The sequence below is a fragment of the Nothoprocta perdicaria genome, unplaced genomic scaffold, assembly GCF_003342845.1.
Source record: "Nothoprocta perdicaria isolate Ctin4 unplaced genomic scaffold, notPer1 scaffold_49, whole genome shotgun sequence".
Lineage (NCBI taxonomy): Eukaryota > Metazoa > Chordata > Aves > Tinamiformes > Tinamidae > Nothoprocta > Nothoprocta perdicaria.
Genome location: NW_020455743.1, coordinates 3,433,496 through 3,460,096, shown reverse-complemented (window position 1 = coordinate 3,460,096; position 26,601 = coordinate 3,433,496). Strand labels below are relative to the sequence as shown.

General features: G+C 36.7%; 1 protein-coding gene across 1 annotated transcript in view; it reads left to right on the top strand.

Annotated features, from left to right (window-relative positions):
* CFAP47 (cilia and flagella associated protein 47) overlaps window positions 1-26,601 on the top strand; it is a 283,396-nt gene that overhangs the window by 52,716 nt on the left and 204,079 nt on the right. Inside the window, exons 27-33 of the mRNA XM_026047310.1 lie at window positions 10,224-10,324; window positions 11,520-11,654; window positions 13,046-13,265; window positions 14,022-14,219; window positions 17,065-17,158; window positions 17,693-17,833; window positions 19,991-20,186. Of these exons, the coding sequence (XP_025903095.1) occupies window positions 10,224-10,324; window positions 11,520-11,654; window positions 13,046-13,265; window positions 14,022-14,219; window positions 17,065-17,158; window positions 17,693-17,833; window positions 19,991-20,186 (1,085 nt within the window). The remainder of the gene's footprint in view (window positions 1-10,223; window positions 10,325-11,519; window positions 11,655-13,045; window positions 13,266-14,021; window positions 14,220-17,064; window positions 17,159-17,692; window positions 17,834-19,990; window positions 20,187-26,601) is intronic.

Below are 26,601 nucleotides of genomic sequence, written 5' to 3'. Positions count from 1 at the left end.
CTAAACCTGAACATCTCCTGGTGCATCTTGAGGCCATTTCCTCTTGTCCTAGGACAAGAGTTATTCTGTAGAAGAGCTCAACCCCTGCCTCACCACAGCCTCCTTTCAAGTAGTTGCAGAGAGTGATAAGGTCTCCTTGGAGTCTCCTCCAGCCTAACTAACCCAGCTCCCTCAGCTGTTCCTCGTACGGTCTGAGCTCCAGCCCCTCCACCAGCTTCATTGCCCTTCTTTGGATATGTACCAGCATCTCATGCCTTGTAGTGAGGGCCCCAAAACTGAACACAGGATTCGAGGTGCAGCCTCAGCAGTGCCAAGTACAGGGGGACGGTCACTTCTCTGCTTGTGCTGGCTACACTGCTCCCGATACAAGCCAGGAGGCTCTTGGCCGCCTTGGCCATTTGGCACACTCTTGGCTCATGTTCAGCCAGCTCTTGGCCAACAGCCCCAGATCCTTTTCTGCCTGGTAGAACTCTTACTGTTTGAGTTCAAAATACCTACAAAGATACTTTGGTCTTATGTATCTACAAAGATAAATAAAAAATATGAGTGAAACTTAGAATTTTTTTTTTTCAACTGGATTATCACTCAAAACCATACAATTCAACTTTGATCTCCAAGGTAAGATTTGTCTAAATTACTATTTTCAGGTCTTGTACCACAGTCATGCCTTTACCACTTAATTCTTATGTCTGCTTTTTCCATTACAGTTTATTTTGCTGTTTTGAAAATACCATCTTAAAAATATGCTACATATTTTAGGTCTTTTTGGAATCTAAAATGAGGGACCACTAATATCAGATCTGAGCTTCATGGGAATTTAAGCTTGTATAGTGACTTTGTTCCACGTGAAAACCTGTTAAAAAAAGAATCAAAAGCCATTATACTAATTTCATGAAGTTATTATCATATTAAGAATTTGGCCTACTGTAGAGCTACCTAAACCTTTCAGAGCTTGTTTTGGGAAGCAGGTAGTCTCCAGTAGCTTGTAATGGTTTCTGGAGCTGGGGGAAATGTCCTTGTACAGGTAGTTTATTTATTCTTAGCCTCAAATAGAGATGGGGAGGAAGTCAGAAATTCATTTTGCTAGTAGCCAGTGGAGAATCATCTGTAGTTTGTTATGCAGCAAAGAACAGGGCCCCTCTGCTGTTTCAAAGAGATGTCCCTTCCTCCCTGCCTGTGTGTGCCATTCTTGTATGTGCTCTTGTATCCTTAGATCCTAATTTTTAATGTTGCCTTCTGTATTGTTACTGTAAGATTTTTTGGGGCAGGACAGTCTAGTACAAGTTTCTGTACACTGGGTTGAGGCGTTTGTTGATCTCTAGTTCTTCCTGAAACATTATTAATCGATTACCTTATTAAGAATCTGAAGGGTACTGTCCATATATAAGATCAATAAGAAATTCTTTAGGTGCTTGTACCTAATTTATCTTCGATGTTGCAGGTTGTTGCCATTATCATTAGTGATTCCAAATGTTCAATAGTGTTTTTGTTTGTTGAGGCCAGTGAGAAAGGAATACAAAAATGTGTGTGTGTATATTCATACTCAAAATACTGTATAGAACTAATATCAATATTATGCTACTTTTGGTGTGATATACAGGACTGGAGATGAATTTGCAGAAAGCTCTGCCGTCTGCCTCCCTCCTTAGAGAGCTCTCCAGTTTTCTGCACTGGCTCAGGCTTGGTGGATAGCAGCCTCACGAAAAGCAGGCATTATCAGGGAGAAGGGACGAGGCTACTCTATAAGATTAGGAATTAGATGCATATGTTGTCAAATTCTTGTTAGTTCTAAATTCCTGAAGGACAACAGACCTAGTGTTTGACAGCAATTTAAATAGAGTGTTCTTACTAAAATTTACAACAGTTGTATTTATTTAGTTTTATTCAGGGGCATTTTTTTTTCATGGTTACAGTCAATTTAGTGATGAAAATATATTGCAAGCCTGAAATGTAAACACCTTATTTTGATTTTAGCTAGGTAGCTTTTTTGATAGCTACCCTGGACTTCAAGAGGGCCAACTTCGACCTCTTCAGGGAGCTCCTTGGAGCAGTCCCCTGGGTCAGGGTCCTAGAAGGAAAGGGGGTCCAGGAGAGCTGGCTGATAYTCAAGCRCCACTTCCTCCAAGCTCAGGATCGGTGTATCCCCACAAAAAAGAAGTCGAGTAAGCGGGGCAGGAGACCTGTATGGATGGGTAAGGAATTGCTGGGCAAAGTGAGTGAGAAAAAAGGGTGTACAGCTTGTGGAAGAAGGGACAGGCCACGTGGGAGGAATACAGGCACATTGTCAGAGAWTGCAGATGMGAAACGAGGAAGGYCAAAGCCCGGGTGGAATTAGAGYTGGCGAGGCAAGTCAGAGACAACAGGAAGGGTTTCTATAAGTATGTCAATAGCAAGAGGAAGACGAGGGAAAATGTTAGTGCACTGCTGAATGGGGAAGGGGCCTTGGTGACGGAGGATGCCGAGAAGGCAGAGTTACTAAATGCCTTCTTTGCCTCTGTCTTTACTGCTAAGGCGACCCCCCATGAACTGCAGGGCACAAATGGAAGAGATGTAAGTGGGCTAGAGGAAGACCTTCCGCGGGTTGAGAAGGATTGGGTTAAGGATCACTTAGGCAAACTGACCACTCAAAAATCTGTGGGCCCAGATGGGATGCACCCAAGAGTGCTGAGGGAACTGGCCAAGGTTATTGCTCAGCCTCTCTCCATCATCTTTGAGAGGTCCTGGAGAGCAGGGGAGGTGCCCGAGGACTGGAAGAGAGCCAACGTCACTCCAGTCTTCAAAAAGGGCAAGAGGGGGGAGCCGGGCAATCACAGGCCGGTCAGCCTCACCTCTGTCCCTGGAAAGGTGATGGAGCGGTTCATCCTAGAGAGAATBTCCRGRCATATGRMGGAGAAGAAGGTGTTGAGGAGCAGTCAGCATGGATTCACCAAGGGGAAGTCATGTCTGACGAACCTCATAGCCTTCTATGATGGGATGACAGGCTGGCTGGACGAGGGGAGAGCCGTGGATGTTGTCTACCTTGACTTCAGCAAGRCTTTTGACACTGTCTCCCATAACATCCTCATACGGAAGCTCCGGGAGAGTGGGCTAGACGAGTGCATGGTGCGGTGAATCGAGGGCTGGCAGAGTTCAGAGGGTGGTGATAAATGGGGCCGAGTCCAGCTGGAGGCCTGTGGCCAGTGGTGTCCCCCAGGGGTCAGTACTGGGCCTGATGCTGTTCAATTTCTTCATCAATGACCTGGACGAGGGCACAGAGTGCACCCTGAGCAAGTTTGAGGATGACACCAAGCTGGGTGGGGTGGCCGACACTCCGGAGGGCTGTGCTGCCATCCAGAGGGACCTGGACAGGCTGGAGAGTTGGGCAGAGAGGAACCTCATGAGGTTCAATAAGGACAAGTGCAGGGTCCTGCACCTGGGGAGGAATAACCCCAGGCACCAGGACAGATTAGGGGTTGACCTGCTGGAAAGCACCTCCACGGAGAGGGACCTGGGAGTCCTGGTTGACACCAAGTTAACCATGAGTGAGCAGTGTCCCCTCGTGGCCAAGAAGGCCAATGGGATCCTGGCCTGCATCAGGAGGAGTGTTGCCAGCAGGTCAAGGGAGGTGATTCTGCCCCTCTCCTCAGCTCTGGTGAGGCCGCACCTGGAGTACTGGGTGCAGTTCTGGGCTCCCCAGTATAGGTGGGATGTGGAGCTTCTGGAGAGGGTCCAGAGAAGGGCAACCAGGATGATTAAGGGAATGGAACATCTCTCGTATGAAGAGAGGCTGAGTGAGCTGGGCCTGTTTTCTCTGGAGAAGAGAAGGCTSAGAGGGGATATGATTAATRTGTATAAGTTCAGGAAGGGAGAATGCAGGGARGAAGGGGACARGCTGTTYTCACTGGTGGCCAGYGAYAGGACGAGGGGTAATGGCCACAAGCTGGAGCACAAGAAGTTCTGTCTCCAGGTGAGGAGGAACTTCTTTACTGTTAGGGTGACAGAGCAGTGGAACAGGCTGCCCAGGGAGGTTGTGGAGTCTCCTACTCTGGGGGTCTTCAAAACCCGCCTGGATGCCGCCCTGTGTCACATGCTCTAGGTGTGCCTGCTTGAGCAGGAAGGTTGGACTAGATGATCTCTAGAGGTCCCTTCCAACCTGGACTATTCTGTGAATCTGTGTGAATTTTAAAGTAGCAGTCTCTTTTTTTTTTTTTTTTTTTTTTAATAGTTTCAATGGCAAAAAGCTACCCAGAAGGTTTCCCCTGCTTCTAGGAAGCAGAGAACCAATTTGTTCCTAAATGTTCCATATAAAAATAAACATTTTTCAGAATTTGTCTCCTTAGTTCATTTTTCATCTGTGTTGAATGAATGAGCACATGAAAGAAGAGGAAAGATACTGATTAAAAACTGTTTTTGCCATGGCTATTTTCAGCACAGCAACTATTGTGCAGCTTAAACATTTTGCTTAGAATGAGCTTTTTTCTAAACATAAACCTAATTCTTACAATATGTTGATGCAAAGGCTGTTGATGTTTAGTTATTGTTGTACAAATGGGAATAGTGTTTTTCTGTATATATTATCAGCCAATAATCTAGTCTTTGTTCTCACATTTTATTCACTTCTAAGATCTAATCATAGTGTGGGATGAGATTCATAAACACATACTAAAACTTGTAGTAATTATGAGGAAAGGATAATTTAAACTCATGATGAAGTTTGAAATATAGCTGTTGAGCAGGCACAATGTTTAATTTTAACAGCTCTTTTTATATAATGCAGTAATAGCTTCTCAAACCTTGTTATGGAGAAATAAGCCTTTCTACTGTGTAATAAACTTTATCTGTGTTGCCATTAAAATGAAATAAAGGATACCCCCTCCATTTAAAACCAAAGTTAATGTGTTTTCAAAAAAAAAGTTATCAAATAAAACAGTCATCAAAGTAACATTAAAGACCATTCATTCTAAAAAAGGCATGAAAAAACTCTTCCTTGGGCGTGCCAAAAGTATCTTAAAATTGCCGTTGTACTTTAAAATGTAGTAGGTAGGTATCTAGTAAAAGATATAGTACTAACAACACTGATTTGCCAATGCAGATGTGTGCAGATTTGCTCATATCAAATTATGTGCGTGCGTGGGCTGTGGTATAAGATGCTACAGAACCTGAATACAAATAGATGTAGTTCACAATCCGAAACAAAGAAATTTTGTGTGCACTATTGGTCACAGTAGCAATACTATGGGTAACAGCTTTGGGGAAAATTATTCTTATAAGAATGAAATAAAGTCTTTCTTTTAACTTGGGATGTCTAAATAGATACCTGATTCTCTAATCCATGTTATATAATTATTATTCTAATGAAATACATGGTGATTTACTCAGACTTCGAGTCTTTTTCTTCCTTGCATGGGAGACTCAAACGTGTAGAACTTCAAACCTGATTCACTTAATTATCTGATAATTTGAGCAGTTCTTTTTAGATTGTGACTTAACAATTTAAGAGTGTGACTTAACAATTTAAATTGCTTTTTTTAATTTGCATCTTGGGCAAGAAAGGATTTGGGCACTTTCTAAACCTTTAATAATAAACTTATGAAACAAACAAAAATCCCCAAAGGGTTTAACTGTTCTTAATAGGTTCCTGTTTTGTTTAATAGTTCATGAGGTCCCACAGTGTCAGCAGCTGAAAACATTTTATTCATTTCTTGCCTGGATGCCCCCCTGTGCTCCAGGTGCTCCTGCTGGAGGAGGGGGGTTGGACTAGATGCTCTCTAGAGGTCCCTTCCAACCTCAACCATTGGGTGATTTGTTGAGTGTTCTCCTTTCATATTTCATAAGATAAAGTATTGGAACTATTTGCAAATATTACTTTAAGAATGTTATTTTTAATTCAAGCGAAACCAAATTAAGTTATTATTTTTCCAGTTTTCAAAATAATAGAATATATTTTAATAGTTTGCACTGAAGAACTAAGTTTCAACTCTAGATAAAATAGCTTTCTACCCCTCCTTTATTGTTGATCACTGTCAGCTGAAGCATTCTGCTATTGGGAAACTAAGGGTTCACATCATTATGACCACTAGAAAAAACATGGCTACTTGACCAGCTATGAGTTCTGTACATATCATGTCAAACCATGCATGTGTCAATATTTTTATTGTATCGTTAATTGTGGAAACTTGAGCTCCCTCTATAAAAGATCTGGACTTCTCAGGGTTGGGATACTGATCACCTCTGAATCAAAATTCCAATTTGCATTGATTCCGTGTGTGTCAGACTCTCCACTGAACTCTCCAGAACATGCATGTCGGTCTTGTACTGAGGAGCCCAGTTCTGGGCTGAGCAGAAGGGAAGGATCACCTTGCTCAACTTGCTGGCAAGGCTACTCCTAATGTGTCCCTGCATGCTGTTGGCCACCCTTGCTGCAAGGGAACACATCTGGTTCATGTTCATGTTGTTATCCAACAGGATACCCAGGGCTTTTTCTGCTAACCTCCTTTCCAACAGGTCATTCACCAACATCTCTAGTGCATGGAGATTTTCCTCCCCAGATGCAGGACTTGATCCTTCCCTTTGTTAAACTTGATGAGACTCCTGTTGGACCATTTCTTCAGATGGTTGAAGTCCCTCAGAATGGCGGCACACTCATCCAGTGTACCAGTCATTCCTCCCAATATTGTATTGCCTGAAAATTTGCTAATGGTGTCCCATCGTGCAGATCATTAATGAAGAATTTAAAAGTGTGTTGGCCCTGGAATCAATGCCTGGTGGACACTGCTGGTGACTGGCCTGCCCTCCTGATGGTCTTTGTATCACTGGTGACAACCCCCTGAGCCTGGCAGGTCAACGTATTTTCAGTCCTCCCAGTCACCATTTATTTTTTATCCCTACTTTGTAGTTGGTCTATGAGGATGTTCCAGGTGGTTGTGTCAAAGTTGAGATAAACCCATCTACTGCTCTCCCCTCATCCCCTGAGCCTGTCATCTTGTAGAAAGCCATCAGATTAGTCAGGCATCATTTCCCCCTTGTGAACCTTCTTGTCTTCTCACCTTCTTGTCCTGAATATGTTTGGAAATGGTGTCCAGGATTAGTCCTGAGGTAGCTCCACTACCTTCCCAGAGATCAAGCTGAGCAGCCTGCCAGCAAACCCATCCAGATGCTGTGACCCCTCACAGATCAGGAGCAGCCTCAACGTGACCAGGCCAGCTTCTTCAGGAGTCGTGGGTGCATCCTATTAAGGTTATTCCTTATTAGAGATTGTGTGGCCGTGTCTTTGTCAATCACTGAGTTTGGTATGTAGTTAAGCTGCTCTGCAGTTGTTCTGGGATATGCTTTTTTTGGGTTTCCTTCCCACGATAATCAAGGATTTGTCATGTTTCAAAATCTCAAATCTTTATCAATGATGGAGTTGACTAAGTTGCTCCCTTTCACCTGAGAAACTAGAATTGTGACTGAGTCCAATAGTACAAACATCTGAATTCATTCATATGATGTCTATGAATATATAAATTAGTCTTACTCCATCTTCTCTCCCCTACTCCTACATGCTTGCAGGTTAAAAAGTGAAGGAGTTGCATCTTCCTTGGGTATTTCCACATATGTTTCTAATAAGTTAGTGGACGTGCTGTAACTTGTGTGTAGAGAAGAAATGTATATGCTTTAATGTGAGAGGATTGAGGATTATCTGTACAGGGAAATGACTTCTTATATTTACTGAGATCTTGATCTTATATTTACTGAGATCATGATGTGTGATAAGATCCAGGTTGCTGCAGCTGCTAGCATATGTTGATATATCCATTTAATATATGTGTTTGTTTAAAAGAGAAGTACAGAACTTAAGGAGAGAGCAGTTCTTTCAGTTGTATTTGAAGTCATCTTGCCGTTTCCTTCACAACTGGTTGTGCTGAAATTCACTTAGTGATTTTCTGCTAACAGTACCCCAAACAGGGTTATAATTTCATAAAGCTGTACATAAATTTTATGTAGCTTTTGCTACATGCTTTCTTGATTGAGACAATTAAGATCTTGTCTTGTACACAATCTTGTACATAAAGTAGTGAAATTTAATTGCAGGAATGTAAAATCTAAACCCACTAAAACGTAAAGCTAGTGTAACTTTACATTTGGCCACCTTACGAGCTTCCTGCATTTTTTTTTTTTTTTTTTGGCAAATTGCTTGCAACTTTGTATGGTTTATAAATTTTAAGGAAAATTTCCAAAGATTGAGTATGGAAGATGACACTAAAAATGTCCTCTGGTAATGTGTTATGAATAGGAAAACCCCTATCAGAATAATTTCAGTGTTTGGTAATGAATTTCTGCTAACTTACAGATGAACAAGATCTTGTAGATACTAACAAATCTTCTCGTAATGAAACAAATGAAACATATCTTTACTTTAGAAGGATCACTGACTTTTTTTGTTTTAGGAAAATATTATGATAAATCCATTAGCAGCTCAGTAGTCTATCTTTTTTTTTGTTTTCATTGTTTGCGTTTAAAAAATATTCTAATACAGAGCACAGTAGCCATATTGCTATTAGCACGTTTAGTATGCATCAGTATGTATATAATTTTGTTGTCTGTAGCTAGCCTAACATATACCTGTCATATATATATTGTCATATATCACAGTAAAGTCATAAGTTAAAAGCTGGCAAGCGTTTCTGTGCTATAGTTCTTAATCCTGAATGTCTTCATGGTATTATCAAACCAAATAAATGGTTTGATGAAGGTAGAAAAACTATGACATTCTGACACAGAGTCTGAGCATGTATAGATATATGTTTGCTAATGTAGATATACCTCTCATAGCCACCTGAACCTCTGGCTGCTATTGACCATAAAGTTAGCTATAACGAATAGTACGTGATTTGGAGATGCCCCAGTAAGATGAATGTGGTCAAGATGCTCACTGTCCCGAGGCCCTCAGAGGACTAACATGGCCAAAGAAAATACTAAAACACTTTATATCTAAGTTTAAGTGACTATTAGCAATCACATCTAAATAACAATGTGAATACACATAGGGAATATAGATACCGATTTTGTTAGGGTTTTTCCCTAATGAAGATCCTCTGAAAGGCAGTGTATTATCTAATTGGAGAAGGAAGTACGGAGGAGGAAACAAAACATAATTACTTTCTGATACTTAGAAAATGTTGCTAGTGTTGGATCATTCTATAATAAAACTATAGAAGACAAATAGGACATGTCAGAAATCAATAAGAAAGGATTTATGAAGTTTGCTTAAAATGGTAATTTATCCTTCAGTATATAGTCTAAGATAATGGGAAATATTTATATTTATTCCAAGTATATTTTCCAAATTCCTAGTTCTCAAAAATGTATTTTCCTTTAAATTGTGTTGCCTTTGTGCCAGGAATAAAGTAATGTGAAATGAAAGAAAAGCTGTGCAGCAACATAGGACTAAGCTAAGTTGAAGTACCTTTTAATTGCAATTAGCTAGGAACATATGTAAAAATAATTATCATGGGTTACTTAAGCACAATAATTTTGGTTAGATGACACCATCCTGAGAGATTTAGACCAAAAGATCTAAAAATTGCTGCACCTCAGCAGGTATGCTGCAGACAGTGCAAGCACTCTACTGAGCACAGGAGATTGTAGATCAATTTCTGTTATATTCTAGCAATTATAATCAATATCTCATTGTTTTTAAATTGAATCTATTCTAAATATTTATTTTGAGGTATCTAACATTTATAGAAAAGCTTTAAATCAAAAGCAAAGTTGCCTTTCAAGAAAGCTGCCCTTGACAAAAGTTATAGGATACATTTGGCAACTTAACAATCCCCTTTAGTATGCTCATAAATATGAGCTGTAATTTTAATTGTTTCTATTTTCAGAGAGAAACAGTGCACTTGGTGAAATCAATCTTTTCTAACTCCTGAACTTCCAGATTAATGAGCTGTGCATGCTCAAAGTAAATAAATTATGTTGTGGAAATCTTATATGAACCTTCACCATCTCAGCATGTGCTGTCATGTGTATACTAAAAAGAAGTTACCTGAACACATTATTTCTGTTGTTTGTTCTTGTATTGAAATACCTTGATTGCTAAATGGCTAAATAGAGAGCTATAACATAATGAAATAACGTGAACATCTGATAAACTTGTTTGGGAAACTTTTGAAGGCAACTGTATTCCTAGAAAAGAATTGAAGATTGGTATTATTCCCTTAATAGGTTTAACTTTTTTTGTGTTTGTTTGCTCTAAATAGGTTCTCACTTCAGGTTGCTGCAGTAGCAGAGAACTGCCTCCTTACACTATACCCCTACTTAGCGTTTCACCGCTGTGATCAACAAATCATCTTCAAAAGCAGTAAGCAATCCACATTTTACCCTTTAAATTATATGTAGTCGTATGACTGTATTTTCAGTATGGTAACAGAGGTGCTATCAAGATGGCATTTTTGCGCATTAATTGCAAGGTGATGCTAGCAATTAAATTGCATAGTTTAATAGCTCCTATTTTCTTGTTGAAAACAAGGAAAATTATACAAAATATTGGCTATTTAAAAACAGACTAAAACTTATAGATTATTTGATAATTTAAAAGTATGAGTAGAAAAGGCAGCCCAAAAATAGAGAAGAAATTTGAAAAGTTGATTTAGATCTATAAAGAATGATTATTGCCATTTCATATGGCAACATTTTGATATGTTATGAAGAAGGCAAAAGAAGAAAAAGCCACTTGATATTATGATAAATGTGGTCATTACTTTATCATTGAATATGATTTTCAATATTTTTAGATACTGTGTCCTGGAAGACTGCGGAGTGTGACAATATTTTAAGACTCAACAAAAATCTGGTGTCACAGAGTAGGAGTATTTTTAGATGTAATGACAATATTTTTCAACCGATTTGTCCCACTGTTAAGCAATGCTTTTGTATCTGAAATGGGTGTCATGTAGTTCAATATCCATTTTATGTGAGGTCTATTTTTTATTAGAAAAAAATGAACAAAAGTAAAATGTGCAAGCTACATTCTAACATGGCAGAAATCTGAGGTTGTTTTATAATAGTATGTTATTATAAAAGCTTAAGATCATTAATAACACAAAGACGTGGTGAACTGGCAAGGCATAATTCTGAATTTGACTTATTTGTGTGGAGGAAAAGAAAGTGATTGGAGTCTATGAAGGCTTGATGATGTTATATTGAGATTGCTCATATGGAGAGCTGTGATCTCCATATAAGAGAGAAGTCCCTTAAGAGTGTTTGGTTGATAACTTAGAATTCCTGAATTAGTGCTGTTCTGGGAGATTCTTTTCAGCAAGTGTACAAACTCATCCTGTGCAATACACAGTTAATTGAAAAAATACGTAGGTATGTTTTTTTGGCATTCTAGCGACAGAAATAAGATATTATTATAAGTCAAACAACACCTGTTACTTGATTAATTGAAGCCCACGATAAAAAAGAATTAGATAACTCTGTGAGTTATTAGAGCATAGACAAATAACTTTTACTGTGGTTTTCACTTAACTACGGTTTATAATCTTGCTTTATAGACAGTAATGAGAATGACTGCAGTACTAGTGAAGCGGTTTTGGATCTGTGTGTTACTCCACAATCAGTTTCCTCTAGTACTTCCTCACCTTCCTTTGGTGTAACCACTACCTCAACCTATGAAGATTCCATATCAGGTAGGGCACAATTGTTCACTTGTAACACTTTGAGCTCTTAAGATTGCTTTTCAGTTTATGAGTTTAAAGACACATATTTCACATTTGTAATCTTTGCTTGAAAGATATCTGCATGTGTAATCCATGGATAATGAGGAGGCTTATCTCTCCAGTAATATCATAGCAAAGATGGGCTAGAGGATAAACACAGAAGACTTTCCTGCCTTTTCCTGCTCAAGTGGAATAAAAACCTAGGCAATTTAAAAATCACAGGAAAAAAAAAAATAGATCCCATCTGAGGCTGTTGGTATTTGTCATCATAGCAGCTAGTTTACTAGCTGAAGAAGTTAGTCCTTTGGATCTAGTCTGCCAGATCTGCTGGTAGGGCTGTTTGCATGTTGTTCTCTAACCTATTGCCAAGACAAGTAGGGTTAGTTGAACAGATTCAATAGTAGCTCCTTACTAACATGATTCATTTTTAGTGAAATGATGTAAGAGGAGTTTGACAGAGCGAACTTGGTTCCAGATCTGAAAGGGCAATAAAGTGTGGCAGAGGGGCCACTGAAAAGATGAAAAAGTGCTGGCCTTGTCAGCCAACATTAGTGCACAGGCTCAGATTTGGCTTCGTGTTATAAAAGGCTGGAGTCCCCTCTTTTGCTCCTGTTATAGTGTGCTGCTTTTTCTTCTGAATCCTAACTGGATATTTCTTCCATTGTGCAAGATACTAGTTTTGTCTTTGCATAATTTAATGTGTATTTAATGAAACACACTGCAATAAGAACATCAAAATAAATTTTTAAAATACTCCTGAAGTCATGTATTTGTGCTGTGAAGAAAATGGTTGTCTTATTATCTTTCATACAATAAAACTATGTAATAAACACTGGTAGTGGTTAAAATATGTAATAAAAGTTTTAACCAGATGATGATTTAGGAAGAGAAGGAGGAAGAAGAGAGGTGAGTCCTAAGGCTTATCAGGCAGGAAGTAGGCTCATTAAGACCAACGCAGTCTAAATGCTAATTTACATGAACACAAGTCACTTGGCCACTGCCATGTCACTGGAGTGAGAAACTAGCTTTGTTGAGCTGGTAAAGTAGTATCTACTGTGAGTAAGACTGTTTCTTTAAGAAAATTGCCTAGGATTGAGTAGGATATCTCTGAATTTCTTTTTTTTTTTCTTATTGGTTAATACATATTTTTAAAGTGAAATTTGGTCCTAATAATGTAATTGGTACTGTTACCAAACATGTAAATGCCAATAATTTATTCCAGTTTATGCAGAAATAGGAACTGATCATCTTTTGTGTGACAATTTTGAGTTTTCTGAGAGTAATTACATTAAAAGTACACATGTTGCTTTTATACTAGAAAGTGAAATAAGGAATCTTTTGGTGTTTTTTATGTCATTCAGACGCAGATACTATTTCTGAAAATGAGTATTTAAAGATGAGCGAATCAGACAGCCAAAGTGATGTGAGAAGAGAAAGATTTGAATTATCCCTTTTTCCTGATGAGAAGGAGGAGGAATACATCTTCTTTCAAAAAGTCCTAGCTGCTGTTCAGAATTGGTTCAGTCTCTTTGGTTGGTCAAAGGGACCTAATCCTATTTCAATACCATATTCACTAAGACGGTAATTTATATCTGCTGAAAGCTGACTTGTATGTATTAGCCTCTTAAGTTACTTTGGGTATGATCTAAGGGATATAAATGCACACTAATGCACACTTGTATATTACAACTGTAGCATCTACACACTGCAATATGAAAATGATGTTAGATGCTATAATTTTTTTATTTTGAAAGGTGTATTTACAAGTATGATTCCCTAATATGCTATAGTGAAGTTGTAGACTGTTGAATAGACAGTTAAAATTGTGTATAACGCTTTTGAATTTGATCCTAGAATGAATATAGTTTTAAAAGCAATTGTATTGTCTTTGATGGCATAAATAAGTATTTAAGCAATGTGTCTTTTTCCCCCTTTGTACTCTGAAAGTCGAGAGACAGTGGGAAGCAAACTTCATTATTCAGTCTTGCAAATGCCCTGGAAATACAGTAGTCACAGTAACATCACTTAGTTGATGTTATCTAGTTTTCTACTAATGATGAAAAACACATTCTTTTGGGATATGACTGTATAGATATTCATCAAGTGTACTTGAGGAATATTTCATATACACTTATTAAATATTCCATATGATTTAAAAATTTTATATTACTATGAAGATCTGTAGAAGGAAAAAGCACCTGCTTTCAGCTTCCATGTCTGTATTTTTTCTTTATGACTTATTAAAATTTATTATGATGAGTGGTATAATATTTTACTTTTAAATACACAAAACAGGCTAATGTTAAAGCATATTCTCAGGAACTTTTCCTCTCCTAGTAATGTGCATCAAGTCCAGATGAGTTCTTCAGAGCTTTTTAAACAAAACTTTGGCAAAGATACTGTTCATGACATGTTATTCCATCTGAGTGGACGGTTGTTACCAGGCGTTACATCCAGCCGGTCATTGTCCTCTAACCCAACTAGAGGAATATTGCAGCTCTGCTGGCAGCATTCTGCACTACTTGATTTCCTTGAGTAAGTACATAGGTATGGTAAAATATAGAGCTCTTCAGTTTCACTTTTATATTGGTATGGTTTTTTTTCTGTATATTTTGTGATCTAAGATTTATGTGTGATAAATTTTAATTAACTTTTTAGCAAGGTGTTCTGTGAAGCTTATACTAAAATAAGTCTTTTGGTAGTTTATATGCACAAATATTATAATGGAGTCCCAAAGGAACTTCATGATGAAAGAAGACAAATTTCTACCTAATGCCTTAGAGAGATTAAGGACATCACAGAATCACACAGATAGAGAATTCATGTTTGTTATTGATGATCTTGCTATTCCACTGATGCCTTTTGTCCTACTGGCTGTCTATTAGCCAGTTATCTGTTAGCCTTTCATATTAATAATACACCAAGAAATGGAAGTACTACTTCTTCCTATGAATGGGTTTAGTTATTAGCTAGCTTCTTTGATAGCTTCTTTGATTCAATATGTGAATCAAAAAAGTTAATAAACTATTCCTCATCCTTTTTGGTTTTCACTGCTGTGAAACAGAAATGAAAATTACTTTCAATAAAGCCTGATGTCCTGAAAGCTTTAGAGATCATCAGAAGTCTTGAAACACAGGATTTTCATATTTTTCCAACATCCTCAGCAGTGTTCAAGAAACTCCAGCCTTTTAAGAGCTGTCATTTACTTGTCCTAAAGGCAAGTTTCTTGTCATGTGAAAATGATATACAGGAATGTAGCTGTTATCTGAACTCATTTAAAATTGGGCCAGTAGCTACACTACAGTGATTTACCAAGTGAGCCAACAGACAGCTTTTTTGGTGCTTAAGGTATGAAAGCAGAACGAAATTCAGAGTAATGCTGTTGCTAGGTATCTTTTTGAGATGTCTTTATCAACATAAGCATCTTGGATATCTTAAGGTATGATAAAATGCAATTTGCTTAAACTTCTTTGCAAGCAGAAGGCCCTGCTGTTTGTCTACCACTATCTCAAATATATCTTTCTGTTCAATTAGAGCATTGCTCTTCCAATAATGCCATCTTCTCAGGAACTCCGAGTCACCCCATTAGATCCCATAATTTTACTCAATGCACTGAATCAAAAAGCTTGATGGAAAACTATAAAAAGTGTTGTGAACAGTGTAAGTTTAGTGATCTTTTCTAAAAGCTGTCTCAGTCTCTTGATAGCAGAATAACTGCTGTCTGTAGTAGAACAATTGAGTCTATAGATGCAACAACCATCCTGGCCTTTCAGATAAAATATTCACAACATTTACAAGAATGTGAAGATTTTCTCTGGGTCTAATGATGCTGGACCTTTGCAAACAGAAAATCATTCTCTCTCAGCCATAAAACATTAGAGAGCTGCTCCAGTCCCTTCATTATCTTAGTAGCCCTCAACTGCTTTCTCTCCGGTAGCACCATGTCTCTCTTGCATGAGGAAACCAATCGCAAATGTAACTTTACCAGAGCTGATGAAGGAGGTGATCATCCTCCCTTCATCCTGCTAACAACTCTTACTAATGCTCATTAGGGTACTAAATGCATTCTTGGACCCAAAGGCACAAATTTGTTATGTTTTCTTACCTTATTGGCAGTTGGTGCAGCTTGATTGGTTCCTCTCAGTTCCCACCAGTTGACACATAAGTGTCTTAACTACTTTTCAAGACTTAAAGCCTTTCATAACATTTCTACCTTTAGTATAGGATTTTACAGCCATAACCTAAGTTAATACTGACTTTGGTTTTGGTCTTGTAGGACTGAGATTTCTTCAGCTTCTAAGGTTTTAATATGTCATTTGTAACCCATTGTTTGATGGATGAGGTAGTACTTAGGAATGAAAATAACACTATATCTTGATAGATGGTAATGATGCCTATATCTGTCATCCTGCAAGTTCAAGCATGTCCCTCAATATCTTTGAGTATGCCAGAAAGCCTACTTGGATAGTACCGGCTATGGGAAACATTTATTTTTTCTCATACTGATAGATATTATTTCTATTATTATTTATTATCACTTATATATTTGAGTAATATCTTTATTATATGCTGTTTGTCTCAAGTTTCTTTATAGTAAAATGCAAATAAAGGCATTTACTCATAGCATTAAAACCAGAATCATAGAATGAATCATAGAATCATAGAATGCCGAAGGTTGGAAGGGACCTCAGAGGTCATCGAGTCCAACCCCCCTGCTCACGCAGGGTCCCCTAGAGCACGTGGCACAGGGCTGCATCCAAGCGGGTTTTAAAGATCTCCAAAGAAGGAGACTCCACAACCTCTCTGGGCAACCTGTGCCAGGACTCTGGCCCCCTCACAGTGAAGAAATGCTTCCTTAAGTTCCTGTGGAACTTCCGATGCTTCAGTTTGAAGCCATTTCCTCTAGTCCTATCCCTGCCCACCACTGAAAAGAGGCCGCCCCCCTCCTCCTCACTGCCTCCCTTGAGGTATTTATACACGCTGATCAGAAGTGGAAATACTCCAAGATATAGTTGAAGAAATGAAAGAACATCTTTAATCTACTCACATTAAAGTTATATCGGAAAGATCTTCCTATGTACTTCATTTTTTTTGGCTTATAGTCTGGCAGCTTCTGACAAGGAGGTAGTCAGGTTTTTAACATTTTGCATACTTCATACTTCAAGTTACCCCTGATAGAGAAAGTCTGTTCAGGATGTGCAGTACCTCGAATATTTGAATTTCTTCCCATGCTATTATTTAGGAGTGCTTATAATTTCCAATCAGTTCCCAACTGACTCATTACTGCTTACAGATAGCTTGAGTAAATGGAAAAGTTTGAATGACCCTTAAAAATTATTATATTGCCTATGTATCAACTCTTTGTATTTTGTTGATTTAGAAGCCAAGGAGCACTTCTGCCTCATGTTATGCCAGAATTTCTGCTCGATCCTGATGATTATAGGAAATGGATTACAGCGGAAACTTTTCTGAAGGTAGTGTGTGTTTTGTTTGTTTGTGTTTTTTTTTTTTAAACAAAAACTATATGCTGTAGTTTTAATCGTTCAAATACTACTGGGAATTTTCTATGTACTATGAGTAGTCCCATTGTGATATTTGATACTGCAGAAATCGAAGCACATATGTAAAAATGAGTAGAACTTTAATGCCAGAATTTTTCCATCCCACTTTCTCTCTCACATCAAATATCTGTGATTAATTTCCAGTGATTTTTTTTCAAGGTCAAGTTTGTTTTTATATTTTCCGCCCATTATTCTCATTTTAAAATTTCCTCTGTATTGCCTGTCGCTCTTGATTGCTGTTTTCAACTCCTGTCAATTCTGTATTGCGCTTGAGAAAATGATAGATTATAAATGGTTCTTGTACTAATCCTTGTTGCACTATAGCAGATATATCAGCCATCTATTTATGCCATTGATTCATTATCCACTTTTCTTATAGTCCTGTGAATTTCCAAACCAAACTGCTGAGATTAATATTGAAAATAAATCTCATTCCTTTATCTGAAGGCTCAGATGGCAGTGTTGAAAAAAGGTGATGTGACGAACTTAAAGATATGGAGTGACATGCATTTATTTATGCTAGAGAAAAGTGTATTTGAGAAAATGAGCAAACGAGCTTGGACAGATTTGTTACTGCAGGTGTACAAGGTAAATTGTAGATATATTTGCTATTCAGATTCTGAAGATGTGATCGTAAAATGTTTTCAGAAAAATCTTTGTTACATTCAAGGGTTTTTCAAATGTCTGTTAATAATATACTTGTGTTTCAAATGTTTTTCTCTAACAGAATCTTTAAGACTAGTTTAAAAGGCAACATATTAAATTTTCGTAGTTCTGGTATTTTAGCAATGTGTTCAAATGTTTTGGTGAGGTAAATGCCATCTCAGAATAGTTTGCACTTAGAAGGTCTAACTTTCAGAGATAAAATGCTACTAATTATAAATAGCTAGTATTACTTTTATCCACCAAAAAGTCATCCCAGATTTCTTTCATGTCCATACCAGGTGCATTTTGGTCCATTTTCTTATTATGAAATCTTTTGCTGTTGTAGAAATCCCAGAGGAAAATATTTGCATGTAAATCCAGCTCCCAGAAATGGAAATTCAGTTTTTTTTCTGAAGAATGAGTGGACCATGTGGAGACTAGAGAGAGAATTCATAAATCATAATGCATTCTTTTTGATCAAAGACTAAAATACTGCTTTTATTCTATATATCTTGTAAACTTATGCTACTGAAAATGCATGGGCTGACAGTATATGCAGTCCCTTATCTCTAGACTCAGGTCAGATTTTCAGGAAAGAAAATCTAACTTTAGATTTAGTGAGCATTTACTAGTAAGAATGCTTTTTATTGTTAGGTATAATAGCATTTCCTTGCCCCTGAACATTTTCATAAACAGCATACTACGAAAGGCCACAATGCGGTAATGTCCCTCAGCAGGGTCTAAATAAGAATGTAGACACTGGCCTTTTGGATTAGGATGGTTTGGAGGCTTTCTTTGTAAGAGACATCAAAATATTTTTTTATGGATAAATAACACTTCATATTTTCTCCGACACGTATTTGCCATTACACTTTCCTGTTTGATCCTCTCTATAAAATGTCAAGTTATACTGATGAAATAACCTGAATAGGTTATCTTACAAAGTGGCTACCTTTTGGAAAGGCATGAAACAATATTTAGTTAGCTACTTTTTTGATTGCTTTCCTCGCATTTAAAGCTGAGGATACTTTTATTTCAGTTTTAAGTTTTTTTTTTTTTTTTTTTAAGATATGACTGTGCAGCTCAGTAAAATGTCATGGAGAGAAAGCCAATCGTTACTAAAAAACCTAAAGCAAAGTTAAGTTGGGAGTGTGGAATTGCATTATATTGTATAGTTATTAGCCTTAAAAGTTTTAACGGAATCTGAAATTGGACTCTTTTTTTTTGTTGTTGTTTGCAAAGAAATATGGGTGGTGTAATTTGGGTGTTGTGTACATCAGTAGTTACCTAGCTTTTTAATATTAGTGTATCAGAAAACTTATCTTCAGGAAAAGATGAAAGCAGTGGATGATACAGTCCTAGTGGACTGGAGAGAGAGAGAGAGAGAGAGGAGAAAAAATAAAATTAAAAAAAAAAAAAAAAAAAGGCCAGGTGTAGATGTTGGAGTTGTGATGCAGGATGGTTGTAGCTGTGTCTGTCATATTCTATGAAAGACTAGGCTCATGTAGCTGTAGCAAAAGGAAGGGTTAAATAGTTCTTTTAACACTTTCTCCTCAGTGCCTATTCAATGTATACATTACAAGCAGCTGTTGGAAACTAATTTGAATAGAAATAATTAAAGAGAGCCTGCAAATCATTTCCATTCTGATTAAATAAAATGAAATAGCCTTTTATTTCTAATGCCCACTATGAAACATTTTGTTATATTTACAATAGATTTTTTTTTGCACGCACCTGCATATGTTTGTATAAATTTGTCTGTGTACATATATATGTGTGTGTGTATATATATATGTATATATGTATATGTGTGTATATCAGGGAATTAGAGACCACTGGGAGTGTTGGGCCAAGACACATTGGGCCACTTTCACAACTGCCCCAACTTGAATTTACATTTAGTTTAAGGAGGGAAGGGAATTCCCTAAAACCTCTGCAGATCTGTTCACCTGTATATTATGCATTGATGCTAATGTATAATCTCTTGTACCTTTACCAAATTGAAAATTTCTTTGAGTTTGAATCCCATTTTTTTATATATATCGTTCAGTTTGAAATTGTACTTTTTACATTTTTTAAAACCACTTTTTCTAATTTCAGATATTAGTTCTTCCACGCGTTTCTTCACATAATATCACTGATTTGTTTGACTCGAAAGGCATGCAGAGCATGCCAAAAATAAAACCAGAACCTTTATCCAGTAATATTTATTCTACACATGAACGAATCATCCTCATCTGGCTGAATAAACATTATGAGAAGAATCGAAAAATTGTGTGGAAAGACTGTCAGAAAGGTGAAATAATTTTTCACTCTGCTGCCCCTTCTAGTCCTCCTTTTGTAGACTTCTAAAATTATTATTCATACAGGTATTGTGACAACTTGAAAGTATGTTTTCTGGATAGAGGATGGTATTGTCTACTCATTTTATTCCTTGTGGTTTTGCATTTCAAGGTCAACATCCTGTGGCAAGTACCATTAGTGAAGGTTCTCCCAGTGCCCTGTGTGTTTATAGTGATGTTTTCAGAGCTACCTTTCAGGAATTTTTAGAATAATTTTTGTATCGCCTTAGGTCTAGCGTTATAGAGAAATGTAATCAAAACCAAGGCTCCAGGTTATAAATTTTTCCCTACTTCAGAGGTCATTTTGACTCTGCATGATGAGTACAATGATCAGGGAAGAAATCCACAAGGAAGGCTCACGTGGAGAAGATTTTCTCACAACATTTTTGCCTAAAGCCATTTCTGACCTGTCTGAATTATGACTAATCTAATTGCATATCATCTTCCTTAGGTCTTATTTGGGCAAATCTTCTACTTTGAATGGGCTTAGAATAAACTAATGCATTTCTCATTTTATCTACATAGAAGTAAATTATGTTGGATAAGCTCAAATGTCTTGAATAATTCTGGTGATAAGATGAAAGGTCAATCTATATCTCTATATCCAAAAGAGAGATTTCTAACTGTCAGCTCATAATTTGAATCTGATCTTGCCGTGAATTCAATAAGCTTCTCTAAATTAAAGTAAAATGGTCTATGGTACATGGATTATATTTAAAATGAATTATTTTCGTACTATCTCTATTTAGTCCCTGCTTTAGTGGAACTGTCTTACAACAGCAAGCACTTGGTTCCCTGTAGTACAGATGGCCGCTGGATGTTATCTGGTGCCTGAGTGTAACAACTTGCAGAAAGAATAGCCAGTTTTGTGATGCTTCATAAATGCTGTGTGGATCCATTTCTCAACCCACTGATGTCCTGATTATTGGAGACTTTACTAACACTTGGATGGTGTATAGAGGAAGATACTAAAGGAATAACTGGCCTTGTGGCAGCTTGTGGGAAATCACTGGGGAGAATACCTAAGCTGAAATGCATCTCATTTAGCATTAGACTCTTAATTGAGCAGTATAACTAAAAGTGAGTGGGGTGAATCTGAACCATAAAGAATAGAGACAGACTCAGTGGACACTGTGTGGCAAAAACAAACAAACGAACAAAACACCCCCGAAACATACAGAAAAACCCCAAACAAAATATAAAAGCAAAGTTCTGACCAAATGGAATATCTATTGATAATTCACCTTAAGAAGTCAATTATTGCAACTTGTAAGAGTTGTTTCAATTGCTCAATAATGGATTATAAATTAGAATCTTAAAATTAGTTTGTTTTTAATGAGTTACCATATGTCTACCAGCTGCTATAAGGTGTTTTTTTTCCAGCTATTTAGTTTTAAAGGCTTTCTACATTAGGTTTAGAATTGGCACTCGAAATGGCAAGGAACTTAATTACAATGTTGAGGTTCTTGGGAATTAATAATGTCTCATATTAAATCATAATAATAGGACAGATAACTCAGTAGGTTAATGTATTAATTTGCACAGACCTGGTTACAGATTTAGCTCTGAATCATAAGTGAAGGAGAAATTTGTGGTCACTGCCAGAGGACATTTATCTACATTATACTACTCCCTTGTGATCTCATTTAATTAATATCTTTCTGCTTTCAGAGACAGGCAAGATAGAAATGTGAAGGTGGGCATTGCATATGCTTTCTGTATGTGGGAACCTGCAGTTATTGCCCTGTTATGCCTGTTTCTAGCTAGCTTTTTGGTTCTTGTGTTCTATATTTCTATAAGGAACTCTGCTATTTCTTCTGCTAGAAGAAACTGGAATAATTGCTGTATGTGCAGCAGTAACCCTTTTGCTCCTGTTGCCATCTCTCTCACAAAACTACATAAATGAGCATTGTTAAAGTTGAAATAATTGAGAAATAAGAAAACTCAAATGATGAATTCATAGTCTGAATCTTATACCTGTATACTATGACTATTCTGTTACACCATCTGCCTCCGTGTCTATTTGAATTCTCTGTTATAGCTCTTATCTTTTTTTTCTAACTTTGTTTTTCTAGCATTTTCTACCTCGATGACTTAGGTCTTCTAAGCCCTTCCTTCAGCTGAAGTTGTGATTTTAATTTGAGGAGAATTCAGATTCACTTTTGGTTATATTTGAAAGATAGGAGCATGATTTAGTATCCTATTGGAACCTACTGAAGGCTTCTCTTTTACTTTTGTCAGAAGCTGTGAAATAAAGGTGAATGAAACAGAGATTTGTGTCATTTATAGCATATCTGTGCTATACAAAAAGGTCAGCAGCTGAGTAAACAGGGTCCTGTCTCTGACTTTGCTTCTCAATTCATACGTAAAACTAGCAAAGATGCTCACCTGTTTTGGGGATGATTACATTGAATATATATAAAACTGGGAATGAATCTTTTTTTGATCTGTTTTGTTTAGGCTGTGATTTTGCCTTTGAGCTTTTAATGAATGTATCCAGGGCCCAGTGGTCATCATATTTATCTGCGATACAGGAACGTTGGCTTATAGACTTCTTGTGCCTAATTCAGATCAGGACCTCAACATTGTCCTCACTTTGCTTAGGTTCCTTTTTTGATGATTCTGGGCTTTCCTTCTTTGAAATTTTAACTAGGAATTCTGGCCCTGGACATGAGAAAAGACCTGTGTTTTGAAAAGCTGTATCCCAGCCATAGAGGAGGTTCATTCCATGGTGTGACTGTACCTGTGTGCTGTGCTCCAGACACATTGGAGCACACGGTCATTTTCTCCCTGCCATTTCATCTCAGCTGTCTTTCCAAATGAAACTGGGTGAGCAGAAAGATGCTATGTGGCTGTGTCTCATTCAAGCATTTATTCAGAACACAGCACAGCTAACAAAGTCAAAAACCAGACACAGCATTTTTGCCACTTTCTAGGTTCTTATAAAAGCAAAGTGAAAGATGAAATTTTATGCTTGTGATAATTCTTTTTTTATTCAAATGGTAAATATCTGCAAGTTGGTATTGTTGAAGCTGGCTTGTAGTTATTTCCAGTTGAGTCACTGGAATAACGGATGAAGTGTTTCATGAGAACTAGCGTATAAACACTCTGTGTTGTGTGATCTTTATTTAAGATCTTTATAAGGATCTATAGAAACTTTGGGTTCATTTCTACTTCCAATTATTTAATTAGTTAATTAAAATGTAACATTTATAAATATATGCAACAGTGGAAAATATGCTCTGTTCTATAAAGAAAAGTAAATATACTATATACAATTTATTACACTATGGTGATCTTCAGAGAAACTCCAGAAATACTGTTCAAGAAATTCGACTGTAAGCAAGTTTTTATAAACAATATATGGAAATAGTTGCAGCAGTGCCTGAAATCAAATTTAAATGTAAAAACATAAGTGTTTTCGAACTCTAAAGGACTTGGTACAGTGGCAAAGTTCTACTTTACTTTCTCAGTTGTATTTCTTTAAGCTCTATTCTAAAGAAAATTGAAAGTAGCCTGCTGAATGAATTTATTCAATGCAAACGTAGAACTGCATCTAGGATGTTCAGAAGGCAATTTGTCAGATCTTTTCCTTAACTTTCTAGTAGTCAGATTAGAAAAAAAATGTGAGGACTTTGTACAAAGCACTTCCACATAGAGAGTAAAAGTTTTTCAAAGAAGTTTTCTCATTGTGGGAAAAAAAAGTCTTTGGGTTCAAAAAATATTAGAAAATAAAATAAGTCTGTATTTTAGAAAGCTAGTTGTATTTTAAAATCCCACTTCACATAGACCACATCTGTAAAGATCTCATGCCAGAATATTTCAAACCATAATTACTATATATCAGCCTTTCTCCCTCATGCTGAGCTTCAGAGGTCTAAGACTTATTTCTCAAGTCTGAATGATTCTCTTACTTTACAAGCGAGTAATGAATGAATATTGTTTAATAGGTTTTAGTTTCTTTAACCCTTAATACTTAGATTCTGTCATTATAAACTGTCATAGACTTCATAAATTCTGATAAAGATTGTGTTTATAGACATCCATGTTCTTAAATTTTAAATCTAATCCTCATAAAACATACTTCCACCTTGACAAATGCACTTTTTTGAAATATCTTGATGAAAACTTTATTTTTACACTTGTCTGATGTCAAGTGTAGGAGTAGAAATCCAGTGTTGGTATTTCAAAGTGTTGTCCTTTTATTAATTTATTTAATAATTTTTATAAGTTGAAAAAGTTACATTTATCATATAAATAATATAAGTTACATTTATCATATAAGTAAAGAAGTGGCACACGTAAGTGGTATATAAAAGTGATTTATTTTAAAATTGCTTACGTAAATGTAAGGATACTATTTCTCTGAAATTTGACCTCTCCCCCCTTTTTTTGTAAACTCCACTAAAATACAACTTAACTTTATATTCCTCAGCGACTAAGAGCTAATGTTCTGATAGAGTGTCAGTTCTTTGATTTTTCAGATATTAGTGGTAATAATCAAATTTGCATATAGATACGAATACTTTAGTCATGTCAATCTGAAATTAAATGTTTAAGTTGAGAGGAACAGCTAAAAATGTCATAAAAGAAAACATCTGTCCAAGTATAGTAAATATACAGCAGAACTGAAAGTAGTAAATATCCTAAATTTCCTGTGAATTTTGGTTGTTGTTATTGGCTTAGCATCACGGATTTCGTTCATCTTTTCTTGATACAGTCCAGATCAGACAACAGTTACCATTTATTTTTTGATTCAGATCTATGCATCCTCATAGTATCATCCAAACAACACTCCTTTGAATAAAGATTTAGACCTGTTTAGGAATATGACTCAACCATGTAGTTACTTTGAGTCCAGACTGGTCTGGAGGTTGTTAAATTCCTACTGCATAGATGAAGATATGTAGAGGGCAATGTCAGTCTTTGAAAACTAAGCTTCCTAAATCTTAGACTGAAACATGACAGTGGGCCAAGCCTAAGCTAGCACAGTGCAGAAGGCATGTTAAACATGTATATTTATTGCTTACTTCTATAACTGTAGATAACCACCTTGCTCATTAGAAATGCTCTCTAGCCTATTGAGATATTAATTCTTGCAAGAGAGGACATTAGCAAGGAGTTTGCCATGTCTGCTATTCTGCTCTTACCTCTACTAAAGAGATGCCCATCTGAAAAAAACGGCTTGGGCATATGAATTTTTGAAGGACAGGCTTGTCATGTATCATGTTGACAACAAAATCTTTGAAATTTGGGACCAGATGCTGTAAAACTGCAAAGTAAAACTTTGTCTTTTCCACTGGGACCTTAATTGTACATAAATAAGATGCAGTGCCCACTGAAGAGATTATATAATTCAATAATTTTTTTAAATTACTTGTGCAGCTTCCACAACATATACAGAGTGTGTAGATTTGGGATGGCATAATTGTAGATTTAATCATGCAACTTCAAATAATTTTTTATAGGGGAAACATACTGCAAACTATGAGAATTGGTAAACCTACTGTAAGTCCATTATAAATACTGAAGTATATTATGAATTTTACTGAGAGAACTATTAACTTTTCTTGACTAAATAAGATGATTTGAGAGATGAAGTGTTCATTTTGAAGCCAGCACACTTGGCTTGTATACTGTAATGAATTGCTGTGATTTACTGCATTTTTAAATCAAACTGGTGAAACAGTATGCCAAGAAATAGCGTAGAAGATGCCATTTTGATCTAGAGTTTTTAAATACTATTTAAAAACTAGCTCTTTTTGCAAAGACTCTTTCTGTTGAAAAGCAACAAAATGGAGACCGATAAAAAGAAACTGCTTTTACACAAAACATAAAAAGTTAAGAATTTTGTCATTTTCAGATACTGTTTGGGATAGGAATTAATGAAAATAAAATATAAGTACATAGCTAATGAAAGGCAGATACTGAAAGGTAAAGCTGCATGTTTCAGGGTGAAAACCTCTGTAACAGCTGGGAATAAAAGAGACTCATTCACAGTCTATCTCTTCTTCTGTTGTGGTCCTGTACAGTGCTGCTTAAACATCTTCTTTAGAAGAATTTTGAATGAACACTGGTATTAAATTGACCTGTCTTTGATATTGCAGGAGTTCTTAGAAGAATATGTACTAGTTTGCATGAGCAAGGGTTGTAGCATCTTGCTTGAAGCTGATTCTGTAATTTGCCTGTGAGTCTGTGGTCCTTCCAGTAACATATTTATTTTCCTTGCAAAGATAACTGCGCAAGCTGTATGTGCTGAAGGAAGATGCACTGTCAGTCTATTAATCCTAAATACATCTTACAAAAACATGCTTTTTTTTTTTTCTCCAAAAAACTTCAAAGCCATATTTTCAGTCGTCTTTTTATGCT